Below are 21,507 nucleotides of genomic sequence, written 5' to 3' on the forward strand. Positions count from 1 at the left end.
AGAAGATGAAGATTATGTAAGAAAATGCTATGTTGAAAAGAAGATAAGAAAACATGAACCAGGATTATTTCACATCTAACTGTGATGCTTCTATATTTGAGGAATATGCATACAAGTTCCTCTTAGGTGCTATCAAAACACTATCTCCCATATCTAAACATTTTTTGACTGTTTTTGTTGTTATCTACAGCAGAGATAATGCAGGAAGATGGTGATACAGAGGACATAATTACATTGTGAACCTACAGTTCCTTTGGTGAGGTTTCTTTCCTTTGCAATATGCCTCAAACTTCAATGGTTCAAGCTCATGAGTTTTGCAAGGTTTTGCGACTTGATAAGCTATCTTTTATAGACCCACTGAAGCTATTCTTTGTAGATGGCCTTGTTATCTTGAATAATCTCCTTGCGGTATGTTTGCTTCCTTTCGATTATTGCATATATAACTAAATAAAAATGATTGCTTTTTTTCAGAAGCTTTTTATCTATAGGCTATCAAGTCATTTTGAAAAATCACTATCACTTACACTTGTATTTAGGGCCAGTGTAATAACTTTTAACCCATAGTATATTTTAGGGAAGAAGAAACATATGGTAGTCTTTCATTGAAGGGAATTCATAATCCATAATCCATATTTTGGGCTATCTAGATTCTTGTTGCATTATCACGGGGATAAGTGTTGCTTTCTTAATTGAAACTAGATATTTGAAGCACCCAAATGGAAAAGTAGCTTGAGCCTCATTCTTTGTTCTTGGCATTTATGCATGGGGAAAGAATCATTGAAGGTGCAACTTGTTTTCCATTATATATAAAAGATCCTTAGTGGTATTTGATTCTACTAATGATCTTAATCCTAATTCTAAGAGTTATATTTCGAATACATATTCATTCTTTTATGCAATTTAACTAATGATATATCCTGGAATTAGTCCTTTTAAGGGTATGGCTAATAGGAATAGTCCAACATCTTCCTGCTGGAAGCCCAGCCACTTTTTATTGCATTCAGAGTCTGGAAAAGAATCCTCTTAAGGGTATCAATTTTGACTTACCTCATGTCATACAACATTCTCCTTCCTATCCTCGTATAACTTCCTTCTAATTTCTGTTAGTATAATATATTGTACTATTAGTTATGCATGGTTAAACATTTTACATTTCAAAAGTTATAACTACCTAATGTTGCAGGAGTGGAAAATGTTGTAGGAGACATGTTTCAAAGTGGGCCTAAAGGAGATGCCATATTTATGAAGGTGAGTGTTAAATCTTCATCAAAATACACTAAATGATCATAAAAAATGCAGAGTAATATTGTGATAATAAAGGTTTAATCCCTTAGTTGTTTTATCACAAAACTTAGGTCCTTAAGCTAATTCATTTTTATTAATTTTTACAGAGGTTAGAAAACTTGTGATTATTGAAGCTGAGAGCAAGCGTGTAGAAGAGATTATTTCCTTAAGTGATTTGTTCAAATTCTTGTTTGAAATTGGGTAGATGGGATATCTCATATTTATGAAGGGACTCATTTGTTATATAAATTAGCACCGTTTTATGTGCTAAAATACTCATTCCTATTTATATGGACCTCCTTATTTATTTATCTTACTTTCTTTTTATGATAGAAAGAAATATGAAATGAAAGAATATTTTGTAAATTGAGAATCAATTTTAGCTTGTAAATATTTAATTTCTTTAATAAATTTATCATTATTTTATGGAATATAATGATTGCTAGAGAGGATGAGGAGAGGAATATGTGAATAACTGAATAAATAATTAGCCACGGTTATAACGTGGTTAAATTAATGGTAAATATTAGCCACGGGTGTAGTCAAATTAGCCACGGTTGAAACTGTGGTTAAAGAAATGTTACCACACTTGGTGAAGACGTGGCTATATCATAAATAGACCGTGGCAAAATTTTTGCAACGCCAGTAATCGCTAGGGTACAGGAAACCGTGGCTGCGGTACTTTGCCACGGTTTTGTGGTACATTAGCGACGGTTTTAACCGTGGCTAATCGGATAATTTTTTGTAGTACACTCTCTCTTACTCGTATTCTCTCTTACAAATTTTTCTATTAATATCTTCTATTGTATATTTTTTTGAACTTATTTAAATTGAGATCACAATTAATAATTTAAAATTTAAGAAGATTCTAATCCTAAATTTAATGAGTAATGCAGTTAATTATTTAAAATTTATTTTTGTTTGTAATTTATAAATGTTAAAGGCTTATTAGTTAGTAATTAAAACTTCAATTGTTAAAATCATGTTGTCGATCTCGTTCATGTTGTTATACTCCTTCTCATGTTGTAGAGTTAATTTCATTTTTGTTGTCTTATATTGCTAACGTTAAATTAAATGTTTTCATGACTTAATACTTAGAATAAACTTATTTTTTATCATCTTTATCTGAATTTGATATTTTAACTAAACTTGTTATTTTTAAAGAAACAGTTTTTTATGCAAAACTTTTCACTTTCAAAATACATTATATTTTTTTGTTTTTTAATAGAAACTTAACTGAACTAGATATTTTTGGACTATATGTTTTAAATTTCGACCAATCAAACTGGACAACATGTAATTGATTTGTTCGAATCAGATACTGTTTAGCTAAAAATTAGTTCAAATAGATTTGAAAATACCCTTACTTTTGACTATTCCTTTTTAATTATTTTAAGTTTGGTGTAGATAGATTAATAATTATATATCTAATATGTTATTTATACTAAGTTTATGTACATATTTTTAAAGATATCATTCATTTCTCTATTAATTATATAGTTACTATATTTCACTAATTGTTTATCGCATTTAATATTTAATATTGATGGGTAGAAGTGTAAAAATAAAAAATTTATGTTATCTTAATTTTGTACACAAGATAAATACGAGGAAACTTTTTTCTAGAAAATGTAGCTCATGCACTTAATTTATTTTAAAAAAAACATAGCCACAATTATTAAACATTACTTATACATCATTAAAATATGCTATAGAATATAGTTAATTCTAATTTTACACTTTAAGTATGAAAATCACCTTGTTATTCACATTTTTATAATTTTATTGAAAATTAACATTTAAATAATATTTCATATAATAAGGATAATTTTATAATTAAGTGTACATTTCCGAAATAAAACAAAATCTTTAAATTAGTGTTTTTAAAAATTTATACCTAAGTTCATAGTATTTCTTGTCTAGTTTTATTGAGTATTTAATCATGATATACCTTTAAATTGTAATACCTATGTACTTGTGAAAATTTATATATATTTAATAGTTAATACATTACTTATCATTTATTTATATTATTTTTTAAGAATTAATAATAATTAAACATAAATAATGAATAGTATTGTAACATTATATAAAACTCACTCACGTTATTACATTCATTTTTTGCTCTCATACTTTTAGTTTATTTGTTTACATTGAAACATGTTGCATTGGTTAATCAGGTGGACTTTGAGGACATAGGCAATTAAGCTCTTGATGTGACATCATATAATGTTGATCTTTTTATTTACCCGAGACGAATTATTATGTTAGTAGTGCATGTTACCCTTATTAATGTTGATTTGATTGGTGTAATTAAGAATCATAATGAGCTTTCTTCTCTTTTCTTAGCGATTTCAGGGAACAAATTTAAAGATAATGTGTTTTAGTTTTTTAAATAAAGGTTTATTAGGAGATTTTCCAAGAAATGATTATTCATATATGTCCAAAAATACATTTTAATTTATTCAAAAGGATAAACCAACATGGGATATCGATAAATAACAATAGAGTACTCTTAGAAATGGATAAATAACCATGACAACTTATTATTCTTGGATAAATCAAAATAATCATAGAATACACATTAAAAAAATAGTCTTGTAGGAACTTTAACATGAACACTCCTACAACTTAACTAGTGAGAAAATTCCAAGCCTTATTTTATAAATAACCATTACTTGGTATATCCAGTTATTCTTACACTGATTGGGGAATGCAGTAGAATAACTATTTGAATAATTTTAAGTTAAGTGTGATTAAGTATTTACTTTTTATACTGAATTTGGACATGAATATTTGAATAAATAATCAGGTCCAAATACTTGCCATATTTATGAAAAAGTTAGACAAAAAACTCAATTTAATTATGGCTATACTTTTGAAATAGATTAGTATTTAACATCATTGGAACCACACAAATTGATTATATAATTTGTACTTCCTTTTTACGTTGTCGCGTGTAAATTAAGAATGATAATAAGTATGTCTATTTGTATTAAATTTATGTGAGTACTTATTTTATTTATTATTCATATTTTACTGTGATAATTATAGTTTGTATATTTCACTCATTATATCTCTTATTAACTATCCAAGAGTAGAATTGTAAAAAAGTTAATCAGTATCCTCTTGGGTATATTTTTGCTCAAAAATTATTTTACTAATCCTCATATACACACGAAAGAGATACATGTTACTTAAAAACCAATTACTAATAAATAAATTATTAATCTTGTGACACATATCATTTTTTTTATAAATAAAAAAATTAGTAGGTAGATTTAGTAGAATGATATACAATTTTTTTTCCCGAAAAGCACAATTAAAAAGGAAGAGAGGGTAATAATAATTCAGAAACCGATAGCTATACTGAAAAAAAAATACCAGCTTCCGTGGAAATCAATTCAACATCACTGAAAATGATATAAGTGTATTGATATTAAATTAATTCGTCCATGGAATAAAGTATTTCTTGAATTAGAAAAGTTTGAAATTTCACCACCATGTTTAAAAATACAGAAAGACATTGGATTGTGATATTTGAGCATTCTTCAAAATTTCTCCATAAACTTTTTGATTCATTCCAATAAAATCCCTTTTAATTAAAACTAAAAAGATAAAAAAAAATATCTGCAAACAAAGATAAAACTTTATTAATGGGTACCGGAGGAAGATAAATAAGAAGCGTTATAGGTTCTTAATTAATACAATCCAAAGGGATTGAGATACACTCCTAATAGGAATTACATGATTCATTAATTAAATAAAGAAAAATACTTAATTTAATTTCTGAATTTTTTACTCGGCATTGTGATAGTGAAAAAAAATCAAATCTCTTTGATCATTTGCTCTTGTGAAAATTTCCCTTGAAACTAAATAGTCCCTTGAAAATTTCCATGAAGCTTCAATTTGATCCCTTTCTTTTCAGGTGGTTTGTTAAAAGAAATTACTTACATTTTATACTATTGCCTAAACGCATAAAAAGTCTCATCTTGAGAGAGCTATCACTAATTAATTATTATATTGCCTAGTCCTCTTACACACAAGCATAAAGGTTATTTCTAGTGATGGAAATAATTACCTCAACATTAGTTGTTAGAATAGCATAATTGTCTTCAAGTAGTTTTAGATTGTGTCCTCCCCTTTACCTCTGTGGTGGCTGTGGTTTCTCAGTTTAAACTAGTTACGGCTATAGGAACATATAGATCACATGTTTTTAAGGGTGTTTCATTCCATGTCATAAGCCAATTAGAATGTTAGTTTTTGTTTTTTATAATTATTTATTTATATAACAATATCCAATTGATCTAATATAGGGAATGAGACATTATTAGATCGGGCAAGTCCCTATATTCAATTTCATGGAAACATACCAAAAAGTTGTTATCATCATGGTATCATTTTTGTTTCAAACTATTGAACAAGAGACAGAGAGGGAAGAGCTACGACCAAGAATAATGAAATAATATATGGTGGGGCAATGAACTTATATCAAATAATTTTCAACATATAGTTTTTGCTTAGACCAAGGATTGTTAGGCGTAATCTCTTAATAGCACCACATCGCTTTTGATACAAGATTGTGACCAACTTTGCCTATAAAAAGATCATTGTTTGATCTACTTAAAATTTGTGTACAATGATGTGTTAACTATTTACAAAGACAAGAAAAGACAACCCCTGCATGGCATTTATGGACCCAACACTCCAATTTAGACCAAGTTTAGTTTCTAACTAATACTTCCTTTCTTTTTGTTTTTTTTTTCAAAGTTATATTTTTTTAAAGGTTTTCTTAACATTAGTCTTAAGAGATAATTAAAGAATGAAAGAGGAAATCAAATATTGAAAAACTAAAAATATCAAAAATACTAATGTGGCAATTAAAATGTGAGGGAAGAAATATTATTTTTCATACTTATATAATAAAGTTAAAGCTTTAAAGTGCACATGTAAATGTACCCAAAAAAAGACCATGCATGTAAGATATTGTAATACTGGTATGCTCCACATGCATCATGAGTTGGTTGAATAAGTCCTCCTAATTTCGAAAAAAGTAAAATTTTATCACAAATTTAAAAACTCAATCTTAATTATAATATTAAATACATTATTTCTTAATAAAGACTTTTTTAGTCCATTGTGGTAGTAATTAACAAAAACCAATTTATTTATTTATTTATTTTAAATAACGTGTATGTTAAAAGCACATCAACTAAGATGTATTTATATTTCATTTATTTTCTAATTTTTCTTAACTTATATAATTAAAACATACACATGTAATGAATTGAATATACATAATAGCAAACTTGCACCTCCACAATGAATCTAGATCCTTTTGTAACATCTCCCTCTTAATAAAAACTCTACCCTAATCCGAGGATCTTGTAATAAATGGAATGAATAACTGCATTAAAATACCAATGAAGATTTTCAACAGAGAGCAGGGTTTTTTCCTCATTTGTCTCATACATATACCATTCAATCCAAGTATAGGGAAAATTCACCATGTGTGAAACAAATACAAAAGTGATAAGAGTTTCATGTGGGGACTCTCTCACTGAATGAAGGGTACCTATTAGTTAAATAAATAGATCATAAACACATCACAACCTTTCAAAGACAATAGAATCCAAACCACTGTGTACTTAAGTGTGGTGAGGCATCACTACTTTTCCCCCTATTATCTTTCCCTTCTTCCCTCCTAAAAAGTTTGTTGATTAGGAATAGTGAAGAAGAACAATGGAGGAGATGAGAAAGACACATAACAAACACCATTTTGGAGCTTCCAAGATCCCTATATTTCTACAGCATTACTCTCTTTACCTCTCCATCTGCACCATTTTCACTTCAACTCAAGCCTTTGATTATGGTGATGCCCTTTCAAAGAGCCTACACTACTTTGAAGCACAACGATCTGGGAGGATACCTTATAACCAACGTGTCACATGGCGCCACCATTCTGGTCTCACTGATGGCTTAGAACAAGGAGTTAGTCCAAATTCTTGTCTTTCACTTTCTTAGTTGGTGTTTATATATGACAATTCTCATGCAAAAATAAAGCGTTTTTCGTAGGTGGATTTAGTAGGAGGATATTATGATGCGGGTGATCATGTGAAGTTTGGTTTACCAATGGCATTCACAGTGACAATGCTATCATGGGGTGCCATTGAGTATGGACAACAAATTGCAGATGCAGGTGAATTAGAACAAACAATGGAGGCAATTAAATGGGGCACTGATTACTTTATCAAAGCTCACACTAGCCCTAATGTCTTATGGGCAGAGGTACTTTAACTCCCTTATTTATTTCCCATTGTTTTACTTGGAGACATTGGTTTGAAACACAATTCATAAGAGTTATAATTAAGTAAATTAAGTAGTTTTGTTATTTTTGTTAAGGTGGGTGATGGTGACACTGACCATTATTGCTGGCAACGCCCTGAGGACATGACAACTTCGCGGCGAGCTTTCAAGATAGATGATAACAATCCTGGTTCAGATCTGGCCGGAGAGACGGCGGCAGCTATGGCAGCTGCCTCCATTTTGTTTAGGAAGACTAACCCACATTACTCTCACCTTCTTCTACACCATGCCCAACAGGTATATATGCTTTACTCTACATTATTTGGTGAAGGGTTAGGGTGATTAATTTAAAAAATTAAGTGATAATAAGTTCAGGTCTCATCCACAACAAAATAATATTAAGATGCTGACATTGTCAACTATTTGAGTATCCAATAATTAATAATCAAAATTGAATGCATGGCAAACGGTTTAAGGTACAAGTTAGTTAACAAAACATTATCCCATGATGTAAATGCTTGGATTAGTTTTGACTAAGTATGATAATAATAGTTTTGATATGTTAATGTTGTTGTTGTGGCGTGTAGTTATTTGAGTTTGGAGACAAATATAGAGGAAATTATGATGCAAGTGTTGGAGTAGTGAAGAGTTACTATGCGTCGGTGAGTGGATACATGGATGAGTTGTTATGGGCAGCCATGTGGTTATACAAGGCCACCGACAATGAAGAATATTTTGAGTACATTATTTCTAAGTCTCATACTTTTGGTGGCATTGGATGGTCCATTTCTGAGTTCAGTTGGGACGTTAAATATGCTGGTATTCAAATCCTAGCATCTAAGGTAATAAAAGTTTCCTTCAATCACTCTCTTGTGTTACTCAACACTTTTAAACATGTCTAATATATAGTACTCCATGTTTTCATTTCATTTGTTTTTTTCAACCTACACCCTCTTTTGGTTTTGTTTTTGTGTGTGAGTGGATCATATTTCTCCAACTTTATTTGGATTCTCTTTTCAAACCCGAAAATGATGGCTTAAATCTTAGATATTTTTTTGAAGTAATAATTAATCCAAGTAGTATTCAATAATTAAGGTATAGTATTATTTGTGGGTGCTAAAAACTAAAAACTTTATCTGTGCACAAGGCCATGTGCTAGTGGTGCTTTTGCTTTGAGTGAAAGTGTAATTAAAGTGTTATGCTTATGGTTGAGCTCAATGTTTTTGGTACTGAGCCTTTTATGCTCCAACATCAATTTTATTTTCAGTATTTTCTTGACTTGTATGCCTCAGTTTTTAAATTTACCTTGGAGGAAAATATAGGTAAGTTATGAAATGCACAATATAAATGTTCCATATATGCATTATTTGCATAATTTCCTGCTTGATATATGCTAGACCTTCGACCCATGAGGTCAGAAATTTATTGGACTGCCCCACCAACTAAAGCTGACAAGTCAAGCTTCTTCTATGTTTCTTACTAGCCACATTTCTATTTGACTAATACAGTGTTGGAGACTTTCTTTAATATAATACTTTGCTAACTAATAGTGAACAATGTATTCACACAAAAAATAGTGATCGATGTTTACTTTTAGTAGATAATAGTGAAGAATGTTTACAATTTAGGGTTGATTGAGCAGTGCAGAGTTCACCAAAAAAAACTTCGGATGGTCTTGCTAACCTACTCTTCAAAACATTTAATGTGTAACATAAGTTAGATAGTGTAGCTCATTAATTTGGAGACTTTAGGTCCCAAAAAAATTGGATCATTAAATATTTTGGGATGCTGAACCCAATATATATAGCTTAGCCTTACCATATATGATCCATAAGAATTAAAATAAAAAAATTTCATTGAGTTGGTGGTACTTCTTTTTGTCCCCTTTGGATAAAGAGGCAAAACATCCTTTTCAGTTTTCAATGCATGATTATGTAGGCTGGTGTAGTGAATGGTTTAAGAAATGAAATGTAGGAGATTGTGAGTTTGAGTCTTACTCGTAACAAATTTAAAAGAAAATTGAGTTATAAGGCTATTTATTTGATGGTTAAGGTGAATGATTGGAGTGAAGGATGTTGAAGATTTGAGTCTCACCCACAAATATTAACATACTAACCTTTTTCGATATAAAAAATGCATGATTATGTACTTCCTAACATATTTGTTAACACTTGAGTTACGTTACATGCCATTAGGATATATTTGCAAGTATTTGCAATCTTACTACTCAGTTTAATGTTTTGCAGTTTTTGAACGAAGAAAAACACAAAAAGCATAGTGATATACTCGAACAATATAGATCAAAAGCAGAGTTCTATATATGTTCTTGTCTCAACAAAAACAACAATGGCAGCAATGTGGAAAGAACCCCAGCAGGATTATTATATGTTAGAAAGTGGAACAACATGCAATACGTTTCAAATGCAGCATTTTTGCTCACAGTGTATTCTGATTTCCTCCAAAACACAAACCATAAGCTCAAGTGTCATGAGGGCATTGTAAACCATGAAGAAATTCTCACTTTTGCTAAATCACAAGTTGATTATATTTTAGGCTCTAACCCAATGAACATGAGTTACTTAGTGGGTTATGGACCTAGATACCCCAAAAGGGTGCATCATAGAGGGGCTTCCATTGTGTCATACAAAGAGAATAAAGGGTTCATAGGGTGTGCACAAGGGTATGATAATTGGTATAGTAATGAAACACCTAACCCTAATGTTCTTGTTGGGGCTTTGGTTGGAGGGCCTGATTTGGAAGACAATTTTGAAGATCAAAGATATAATTACATGCAGACTGAGGCATGCACATATAATACTGCTCCATTAGTTGGTGTTTTTGCAAAACTATTGCATATAGAGAACCAAAAATTGTTGAATGATTATAATTCACTTTTGGTTGCTGCATTTTAAACAATGATTATATTATAGTAAAACTAATACAGTATATGGTTTTTACTAGAGCTTTTTGTGATTTGTTGTTTAGCTGAGATTTTTGGCTGCAAATGTAACTTCACTATGAACAATCTTTATAAGTTGGTTGATAGTTGATAATATAGTTAAATGATTAAATATATATCCTATTTAATTTGGGAAGGGAGGTCATATGAATTTTTTGTTTGCTCGTGACTAAAACAAGTGAATGTGATATTAATTGGTTAAAATATATCCTATTTAATTAGTTAAATTTGTATGTTTGATATTTTTGTTCTTGAATGATAGCATCCTCCACAAGGAACATGAATTATGTGTCCTAAAATCGTTATGTCTTAATGTTCCTAGTCATTAAGTGATACTTTTTCATTGAATCAAAACACAAAATTTGACATATAATCTATGTACCTCAATAATTACAAATAAAAAATCCAAACCAACCAAAAAAATATTTCGTTTAGATTGGGTTGCCTAGTTCAGAAAAAGATATGCAGCCTTAATATTAAAAGTAAGAGTAAACTAGACTCGGTCTATGATATTTAGCAAAACTATATAAATTATAATTTTTTTTGCCCTGACATAGGTCACCCACAATTTAATACATATATAACTTAAATTATTATCATGATATGAGTATAATCTTTTAAATAAAAGATACTAATGTGATTAAAAATATAGTTTATTCTAATAATAAAAATTTGAAGCTTGAAGCATGCTTATAAAAACCAGCTAGACCAAGCGTATGCGACATCAAACTCTCTCAACTAATCAATTTCAATTTCTATTTCTAATGGGACCCAAGAAACCAAATTATATATCGAATTAACACCAAAGAAAACTAGGTGAGCTCTAAAATGGGGTCTTGCTGATCCCCAAAATCAACCATGATAAGGTAAAAAATAAGAAAATAAAGTCAAACTCACAAAAAAAAGAGTAATGTTATTATCTATTACATATTTATATTAACAAGAAAATGGCATATATAGCATATAGATCAATTATTAATAAATAAATTATTTCATTATAATATATGTCATTTTTCTGTGATAAAAAGATTAATATGAAGATTTATTATAAAATATGATTTTTTTTAAAAATATATGCTTTCGTTTAGATTGGGTTAAGAAAAGATAATAATAGTTCCAAGGTTGAAAGTCCTAAAATGTAACGTGTTTGACCCGTTGATGATGTTGGTTTCGGAACCAAAACATAAACACAAAGACGCGTTGAAGTTGACTCACTCATTACCATTCCTCAGCCACATACAACATAACATAACACAACACAACATAAATGAAGAAGAAAAGCACTTACTAAGATCAACTATGATGGCACCTACAATCTTTTGCACCATAATCTCCCTTCTTCTTCTACCCTTTCTCATTTCACAAACACATTCCCAACAACAATACTTAAACAACAAACAACTCAAATGTGAAGACACAACTAACTCCACTTATGGCAATATCTGCAATAGTAACCCTTCTTGTCAATCTTACCTCACTTTCATATCATCTTCTCCATTCTACAACACCCCTTCTTCCATTTCCTACCTTCTCAATTCAACACCTTCTCTCATAGCTCAATCCAACAACATCACTGATGTTAATCCTATACCCACCAACACTATTATATCTGTTCCTGTTAACTGTTCTTGCTTCAATAACCTATATCAACACAACACTACATATACTTTGAAGACTCTAGGTGAAACTTATTTCAGTATTGCTAATAATACTTATCAGGCTCTTACAACATGTCAAGCTCTTATGGCACAGAATATATATGAGGCAACGAATCTCACTGCTGGTCTCAACTTGCATGTGCCATTAAGGTGTGCTTGTCCTACAAAGAAACAGCTTGATGAAGGGTTCAAGTACTTGCTTACTTACCTTGTATCTGAAGGTGAATCTGTTTCTTCCATTGCTGAGATTTTTGGTGTTGATGAACAAAGTGTTTTGGATGCTAATGAGCTTTCTCCTGGTTCTATTGTTTTCTTCTTTACACCTCTTTTGGTTCCTCTTAAGCAAGAACCACCGGCAAAGTTACAAATTTTGACATCTTCGCCGCAGCCTCAGCCGCAGCCGCCTCCTCCTCCATCTCCGGAAGGGGGTGGTGGTGGTTCTTCAAGTTCTTCTACGAAATGGGTTATTGTTGGTGTAGTTATTGGTGTTGTTGTTCTTGTGATCCTCCTTGTATTTTTGTTCTGTTTTTACCGGCGCCGCCGTGAGCCGCCGCTACCGGTGGTGGAAAGTACTAAGATTTTGTCGGATTCTACCACCACTGAAGGCACCAAGAAAGTGTCAGAAACCACATCCACTTCAGAATCATGGTCTCTCTCATCTGAAGGAATTCGCTATGCTGTTGAGTCTTTGACACTGTACAAGTTTGAGGAGTTGGAAAAGGCCACAGGGTCATTCAGTGAAGAAAACAGGATCAAGGGTTCTGTTTATAGAGCTTCTTTCAAGGGTGATGATGCTGCTGTAAAGATTCTAAAAGGGGATGTTTCTGGCGAAATCAACATTCTGAAGAAGATAAACCACACAAACATTATAAGGTTGTCTGGTTTTTGTGTCTACAAAGGTAACACCTATCTTGTTTATGAGTTTTCTGAGAATGATTCTCTTGATGATTGGCTCCACACTATGGATAAGAAATACAAGAATTCTTTGTCTTTGAGTTGGATTCAAAGAGTTCAGATTGCTCATGATATTGCTGATGCACTTAATTACCTTCATAATTATGTTACCCCTCCTCATGTTCATAAGAATTTGAAGAGTGGTAATGTTCTTTTAGATGGAAATTTTAGAGCTAAAGTTTCAAACTTTGGGTTAGCTAGAGTAGTGGAAGATCAAGGAGAAGAAGGGGGGTTTCAGTTAACAAGACATGTGGTAGGTACACAAGGTTACATGGCACCTGAGTATATAGAAAATGGTATGATAACACCAAAAATGGATGTTTTTGCATTTGGTGTTGTGGTTTTGGAATTGCTTTCAGGAAAAGAAGCTGTTATATCAGGAGAACAGTTTCTATCAGCAACTATAAATCAAGTACTTGAAGGAGACAATGTTAGAGAGAAACTTAGAGGTTTCATTGATCCAAGTTTGAAGGGTGAATACCCTTTGGATCTGGCATATTCATTGGCAGTGATGGCCAAAAAATGTGTTGGTCGTGACCTTAATTCAAGACCAAACATTTCTGAAGTTCTCATGACTTTGTCTAAGATTCAATCCTCTATGTTAGATTGGGATCCATCTGATGAGTTTGAACGGTCCAGATCTGTTAGCTAAATGTTTGACAGCAGATAGATAATCATATAATTTGTCACAACAACTCAGGTTTCTATGTTAATGGCCAATTGATTCTTCAGTTCAATGTGTTGTAATAAGAGTTCATTTTTTGTGTCTTGTGTGTGTATTAGTTACTCACTTACTTGCTACTACAGATTGAAGTTCACAAGTGCAATTTCTCATTTCTGAAATTGGGTATTTCATTATTTAATACAATTTGTCATTTAATAAATGATATGGTTTCATATGTTGATAAAAAATTGGATTTTTCTGTTGATATTGCCTTTCATTTTTTATTCCATTACGTGTAAAATCCTTCTCCCTCTTTGTATTCTTCTAGAATTGGGTTACTTGTATTCATGTCTCATGCATGTCATCATTACACAATCTGAATTGGGTTACTTGTATTCTTCAGTAGTTATCTTTGTTATTTTTTTAACAAAACATTAATTAAGGTTTAAACTTCCTTGTCCCTTTATTTGTTTTAGTGGTGATTAAAACTTAAAACTAAACATTGTTTTGATGTATTTTTAATTTATTTATAAATTTTTCATCAACAAATTAGATCTTTATGGGGTGGCTCATGAAGTAAATCATTGTATCTAACTATCTATGGTCCAACCAAGGAAATCAATATATTCCTTTTCAGGAGTGATTCATCCTTTCAAAATGCATCATATAACTATCTATTATGTTGTGTTTTCCAAGTATATTTGTTCCCTTTCTTCCTTATCATAGCAAAATAGTTTTTAAATATAGAGTATAAAATTATTAAATAATGTTATATAATATTAAGAAATTTCATATAATTTTTTAATATAAATCAAATAAATTAATTTTATAACTCATTAATCCCACCTTGTGAATTGAATATCATTAGTGCGTATTATGAAAGGACATCATGATGGGGTCTCTACCATCTTCTAATTACCCCATATTTTATGTACTGTGTTGTAATTATATATATATATATAGGTAGAGATTCTGTAATTTTAAGAGAGATGAGTAAATTTGTATTGAAAGTCGTTTTATAATCATATAACCACAATTTAAAAAATATATGTGACCTGTTCTTTATATATAATGGTTTGTGATAGATTGGATTGAGATCAAATGTCTCAATTTTTGTCTCATTTTTTATCTCGATCCAATTAAAAAGTAATATTTTATTAAAAATAAAAATTCTAAAACCATTAAATAATATATTTGCATTACTTAGAGAAATTTCATTGGTCAGGGACATAAGAATACATTAATTTTGATACAGGTGATCTTTGTTAAATGAAAAGACATGTTCGTTACATTCATTTTATTATTTCTTTTTGGTGGGGCTGGATCATGTCTGTCGGATTATGAGCGTATTCGAAGTTCCATTGGGCCACAAAATTAAGCAAGTGAGAGTGCAATTTCTGCCAAATATTGAAAATGATATAACAGAAATCTCAGCCACAACCACTATCTATGTTCTTTGCTACCTAGCACCACATTTTAAATGTAGTGGGGGACCCCTAGCTGTATATCCTATATGTACGAACCAGATTTGGAAAAAAATTACATTTTACAGATTTAACTCACCCTAGTTCATAAAAGTATACACAGAGCATAAAAAAAATTATATATTGTCATTGTATGCACAATATAAAAAAAAGAATGAAGAGAACAAGGAAAGTGGTGCATAGTATCCTCACTATATATACATTACATCAAATATACACACCAATATGAAAACTGAACTGAACAAGGCTAAAAAAAGGAACAAATCACCTCCACACCAGTGATGCCTGTCCCTACTTATATATGTATTTATGTATAATTTAATAATTTTATATATATTAATCTGGTTCGGTGTAGGGTATCAATTATACCAAACTTGAACCCAAAACTTAAACTCGGGTATAACTCGAACTCAGTCACTTCAGGTTTTCCATATTAAATTTGGGTAGGGTTCGGGCGGGTACATACGATAGTGCAAACCAATCCTTATAAGTCATCATTAACTTTGTAGTCACATTGCTTATACAATCTTAGAAATGGTCTCATTCTAGTTTGTAATTGTGCCTCTTGCACCAGCAACCACTCATCATCTCGACTCTCACAAATTTAAAAAAAAGTATACTTTAGAAATGTTAAGTATCTTTTACCTGGGATTAGCCCATTACCTACATCTAATCATCACCCAAGATTAAAAAGCCATTACAATTAAAAACCAAGATCATTTGTCCTATATTTTTTTTGTCTCCTTATCCCAGACAAATCAAAATCTACCAACAAATAAAATATAACACCTCATTTTAATTTTATTTTATAAAAATAATATATTAATATCTACATGTCTATGTTTAAGTAGGTAAAACAGGAAATAAGATATAAATTGGGAACAAAGGATCCCTATTCCACAATCAGCAACCCTAACCCTAATTCAAAGAGTACCATTATTCTAGAGAAACCCTTTCACAAACATTATAAGAAGACCAGATCTTTTTAATAATAACTACTTTATATTAGAATCAGACCTCCCTAAATCCACCATATAAAATTAGAAAAGTCATATCTTGTCACCCTCAGATTCTATCCACATTCATTCACTTATTCATCATAATCATTACTTCATCAAGCATGAAGGGATAGATACAACTCAGAGATTTGAATATTATAATTTAACAAGTTTCTTTGATAATAAATGGACCTACCTCAATCCCTCACTTATTTTTTTATATAAACATGCATATCAAGACTACCTCGTGAAAATCAAAATGACAACAAAATATTATCTCTATGGGAAATATAATTCCACACAGAAGTAGTGTGTAAAACATAATTTTTTAGATATATTTCTTTCTCAACTGTTCACTGTGACAGTAACATACCATCACATCTTCTGTCCCAAAGTGTTACGATTTATGATTGATCAGAAAAATATTTAATTACTAAATTTTTAATTTAACTATATTTTTCAACCAATCGCAAGCAGTAACACATGAAGTGACATATTTTGGGACAACAAATATACTCCCAAGTAAGTTTGGGGCTAAGTTAGGAATGCAAGTCCTATCATTTTCCACATTTTGTTTTCATTGGACCAGTAGGGCCTAAGCCACACAGCTATTTACATTATAACACCAAAAATCATGAGGGGCACATAAAATGTAGATTCAGCACTTTAGACCACTCATCTTGTGAAGTGGTGGAGCCTGTTTCGAGCTAGATGTGTCCAAATTCTTATCAAACTCCTTCCTAAATCATACTTAACTCTCCATCACCACTACACTTATAATTCACTGGCCTTAGAAATGAAACACATTGTCTGACTCTACTTAGTTACCTCTACAACAAAAACTCAAACATGGTATTAACTAACCTTCAAGATATCTTATAGTTGTAGTTGAATGCTTAAGTTTTGTTAATGGTTTAATGGTTTTATCTTTCTCCTAAACCAATTTTGTAGGTTCTAGCTGCAAGTCATGGTGGGAAAGAAGGGGCAGACGACATTGCTGCAGTGGATTTTCGAGGTCATCCGGCTGATAAATCAAAAACTGGAGGGTGGCTGGCAGCAGGCCTCATCTTAGGTACTTCTCAATCCTTAGAATTTTGAGTAATATTTTCAAGGTTGAACTTAAGGGCTCTTATTTGGCTCCATTGTATAATACTTTTTCTTATGCAGGTACTGAACTTGCAGAAAGAATATGTGTTATGGGCATATCCATGAACTTAGTGACCTACTTAGTTGGAGTTTTGAATCTCCCATCAGCTAAATCTGCCACCATAGTGACCAATGTTATGGGAACTCTCAACTTACTTGGTCTCCTTGGTGGCTTCCTAGCTGATGCAAAACTAGGGAGATACTTGACTGTTGTTATATTTGCAACCATAGCTGCTGTGGTAAGTTTCAGGCTTTGAATAGGTTCTATAAGTCTCTCACTTGGTTGTTTTCGTTTTTGGTTTATAATAACCACACTACTACAACCAATTCTCTTTCCTTGCAATCATGCATAGGAGGGTCAAAGTTCAAATTCTATAAGAAAATAATTGCTGAAGGGACATGTTGGTCAAGGGTGTTGTCACCTTGTTGTCTATAAAGGAGGCATTGCCCCCTTAATATGTCTAAGGTCTAATAAGTCTACTGTTAAATTATTTTCTCATTTTTGTTTTTCTCGAACTACCTAGCTTTGTCATTTCTACTGCTTGTGATAATGCCCAAGGAGTTAGTCCTAACTCCTAAGAAATGTTTGTGAGGATACTCTACTAACAGACAACAACAAAAACCATCTCCCCAGTGGAAATGGTATTAAATTATGGATCTCTCTGACCACTGGTATCTTAAGGATATTGATTAAGAAATCAACAAAAACCAATAAAACTTTGCCTTTTTAAGGGCACTGAATTAGCATTTGTTTAAATTATAAATTGGTGCACATAAGATAGAACAGTTTACTTACTTCTCTTGTCCTTCTCTTGCACCAGGGTGTGTCTTTGTTAACTCTGGCTACAACCATTCCTTCCATGAAGCCCCCACCATGCATTGGTGTCAGAAAACAAAACCATGAGTGCATTGAGGCCAGTGGCAAACAGTTGACTCTTCTATTTGCAGCACTTTATACCATAGCTGTGGGGGGTGGGGGAATAAAATCTAATGTCTCAGGTTTTGGATCTGATCAGTTTGATATAACAGATCCCAAGGAGGAAAAGAAGATGATATTTTTCTTCAATAGATTCTACTTCTTTATCAGTATTGGGTCCCTGTTTGCTGTGGTAGTGCTGGTGTATGTGCAAGATAATATAGGAAGAGGGTGGGGGTTTGGAATTTCAGCAGGGACAATGGTGATTGCTGTTCTTGTTTTGCTCTGCGGTACGCCATTCTACCGATTCAGGAGGCCTCAAGGGAGCCCTTTAACAGTTATATGGAGGGTATTCATTTTGGCTTGGAAGAAGAGGAGTCTTCCTATTCCTTCACAGCCAAGCTTTCTCAATGGTTACCATGAAGCCAAGGTCCCACATACAGAGAAGTTCAGGTAAATATCTTCTTCAACTTCTCTCCTCTCATTCTCTTTCTCCTCTACCAAAGGAAGGCCTAGAGTTTAGAGAGTTAAAATTAAAACAGTGTGCTTCAAAATTTATCCTATAAATATTTGACAACCACATGGGAGTTCTATTACTGGATATTTACAATTGTGTCTGCCTAAATTACAGGATAAGGATTTAACAAAAAAAAATGAAAGATCCCAAAGTCTTGTGGTAAATTCAATTATCTAAACCTTAATCAAGGTTTGGATATTATGATTTAATTAGAGATCACCTTGAATCAATTTATGCTCATAGCCAAGAATGTATTCATGGATGAAACTCCAATAACGACTTATAATACATCTACCCTAACCATATTCCACTGGGTGAGAGTCTCATGCAATGAATAGTCTATTTTACGGTGTTATTCAAGCATAGGCTAACAGGTAATTTTACTGCATGGCATTTTGTCCGGTAGGTTCCTTGACAAAGCTGCCATCTTAGATGAAAACAGCTCTAAGGATGGAACCAACCCATGGATAGTTTCCACAGTGACTCAGGTTGAAGAGGTTAAAATGGTAATCAAGCTCATTCCCATTTGGTCTACTTGTATTCTCTTTTGGACAATCTATTCTCAGATGAACACCTTCACCATTGAGCAAGCTACATTCATGAACCGAAAAGTTGGATCAGCAGTAATTCCAGCAGGATCTCTATCAGCTTTTCTTATCATCACAATTCTCCTCTTTACTTCACTAAATGAGAAACTCACTGTGCCCTTAGCCCGGAAACTCACCCACAATGTCCAAGGGCTGACAAGTCTTCAGAGGGTTGGGATTGGCCTCGTTTTCTCCATTGTTGCTATGGCGGTTTCTGCAATTGTTGAGAGAAAAAGGAGGGAGAATGCAGTAGAAAATCATACAACAATAAGTGCTTTCTGGCTGGTCCCTCAATTTTTCCTAGTGGGTGCTGGGGAAGCATTTGCCTATGTTGGCCAACTAGAGTTTTTCATCAGGGAGGCACCAGAGAGGATGAAATCTATGAGCACTGGACTCTTCCTAACTACCCTTTCAATGGGTTACTTTGTCAGTAGTTTATTGGTGTCAATTGTGGACAAAGTAAGTCATAAAAGATGGTTCAGGAGCAATCTGGACAAGGGCAAGTTAGACTACTTCTATTGGCTGCTTGCAGTGCTGGGAGTACTAAATTTCTTTCTCTTTCTTCTATTGTCAATGAGACATCAGTACAAAGTTCAGCACAACATAAAGCCCAACGAAGTTGAAGAAAAAGAGCTTGTGAGTGCAAATGATGTGATAACTGGAAAGGAAGAAGCATAGGATATAGTTTCAAAAAAATTCTTAATTTGTTTGCCACTGTATATGCTGTGCATGAACTAAATATCATGCCCCATATTTCTTAATTTGGGTGATTTGCAGAACATTCTCTTTATTTGGATCATTTATGTATTATTAAGTAACTCCAAGCAGATTGTAAGTTATATTTCTTTGCATACATTTATAAAAAAAAAGGATTCCGATCTGAAGATATAACTAAAAGAATCTCTTGATAGCCTGGTTTCATAAACAGAGGCCTAAATTTGACTAATGTTTATCCATTGAAAACATTACAATGCTAGATTTAAACCAAAACTTGATCTTTAAAACAAGAACTCAAGCATTTGATAACCAAAGTAAAGCTTTTAACTTCGACATTTGATAGGTTTAGCATTAAGAAGATAATATCTCTAAAAACACAGCAGAATATTATACAGAACCAGTAGCCGAAGAAGCAGGTTGGTGACTTATGACCAATGGAGGACGTAGAGCTCGATGTGCTTCCTCCTTCTGTTTGCGAGCCTTGTACATCTCCTCTGTCTCAACAACAACTAACCTCTTGACCTAAATGGGTTACAAGGTTCACCAATGTTAGCATAAAAAAAACAAGACATTTCAATCAGAATATAGACTTGTGTTAAAACCTGTTGGATCATTCCACGGACGGTAGGTGTGTTCCATCGCATGACAGTTCGGTTGCATTTGCCCAAGCGCAGTGCTTCCAAAGTGCGCCTATGGAGCCTCCTGGTCCCAGGAATACCTCTCACCAGAGTTATATAGAGATTGGGGCTCCAAGCAATTGGGACACAAGCCTTGTATGCCTTGAATGCATTCATGTCTTCAACTTGAAGTCAGAACACCAACGAGAATAAATTAAGTTAATAGAATAATTTATTTGATAACTAGATTATCAAATTTTACAATTAATGAATAAAATATATATTAAATAAAATTGGAAGGGATTAGTTGAAATGGGAAATAATCAAATTGTCCACACTTCATTCAACAACAATGTTTTAAACAGATAATTTTAGTATTACAATTGAGTTAAATATTAGCCTCTGTACCAATTCTCAGATTCAAAAGAATGGTTAAACAGTCACAAAGATACAAGGAAATAAAATACGAAGGAAAGATTAGCTGCCATTTAGAAAATGTAAATGCTTAAGTTATAAGTACAACATAGAAATTTAAACCTATAAATGATTTCGTAAACCTAGATTTAAGGTCAACTAATTTCACCATTATATTGGAAAAAGAGGTAAAATTGAATCGTGTAACCAATCCCCATCAATTGCAAGCACTAATTCCTATGGCACCCAAAACAGATAGATATACATATATATATATATATATATA

General features: G+C 32.2%; 4 protein-coding genes and 1 long non-coding RNA gene across 5 annotated transcripts in view; 3 read left to right on the top strand and 2 right to left on the bottom strand.

The window, feature by feature from the left end:
• Nucleotides 6,893-10,563, top strand: LOC109340780 (endoglucanase 11-like). The gene is made up of 5 exons (XM_019578522.1): nucleotides 6,893-7,275; nucleotides 7,360-7,572; nucleotides 7,687-7,887; nucleotides 8,178-8,432; nucleotides 9,837-10,563. Exons 1-5 carry the CDS (start codon nucleotides 7,027-7,029, stop codon nucleotides 10,500-10,502), a joined length of 1,584 nt encoding a protein of 527 aa, XP_019434067.1. The 5' UTR covers nucleotides 6,893-7,026; the 3' UTR covers nucleotides 10,503-10,563.
• On the top strand, nucleotides 11,726-13,994 carry LOC109340775 (protein LYK5). Its single transcript, XM_019578516.1, is given in 2 exon segments — nucleotides 11,726-11,772; nucleotides 11,813-13,994. A coding segment is annotated over 1 exon segment (1,983 nt). The 5' UTR covers nucleotides 11,726-11,772; nucleotides 11,813-11,848; the 3' UTR covers nucleotides 13,832-13,994.
• Nucleotides 16,954-20,386, top strand: LOC109340802 (protein NRT1/ PTR FAMILY 6.4). The gene is made up of 5 exons (XM_019578544.1): nucleotides 16,954-17,159; nucleotides 17,259-17,379; nucleotides 17,475-17,692; nucleotides 18,275-18,822; nucleotides 19,293-20,386. Exons 1-5 carry the CDS (start codon nucleotides 17,157-17,159, stop codon nucleotides 20,149-20,151), a joined length of 1,749 nt encoding a protein of 582 aa, XP_019434089.1. The 5' UTR covers nucleotides 16,954-17,156; the 3' UTR covers nucleotides 20,152-20,386.
• LOC109340849 overlaps nucleotides 18,979-21,507 on the bottom strand; it is a 22,007-nt gene continuing 19,478 nt past the window's right edge. The window contains exon 3 of the long non-coding RNA XR_002106849.1: nucleotides 18,979-18,989. This is a non-coding gene — a long non-coding RNA (uncharacterized LOC109340849). The remainder of the gene's footprint in view (nucleotides 18,990-21,507) is intronic.
• LOC109340842 (50S ribosomal protein L30-like) lies at nucleotides 20,354-21,022 on the bottom strand. Its single transcript, XM_019578600.1, has 2 exons — nucleotides 20,793-21,022; nucleotides 20,354-20,712 (listed from the first exon to the last, which is right to left on the bottom strand). The coding sequence occupies exons 1-2, from the start codon at nucleotides 20,982-20,984 to the stop codon at nucleotides 20,578-20,580; spliced, it is 327 nt and encodes a 108-aa protein (XP_019434145.1). The 5' UTR covers nucleotides 20,985-21,022; the 3' UTR covers nucleotides 20,354-20,577.

This window comes from Lupinus angustifolius, chromosome LG02 (assembly GCF_001865875.1).
Source record: "Lupinus angustifolius cultivar Tanjil chromosome LG02, LupAngTanjil_v1.0, whole genome shotgun sequence".
Lineage (NCBI taxonomy): Eukaryota > Viridiplantae > Streptophyta > Magnoliopsida > Fabales > Fabaceae > Lupinus > Lupinus angustifolius.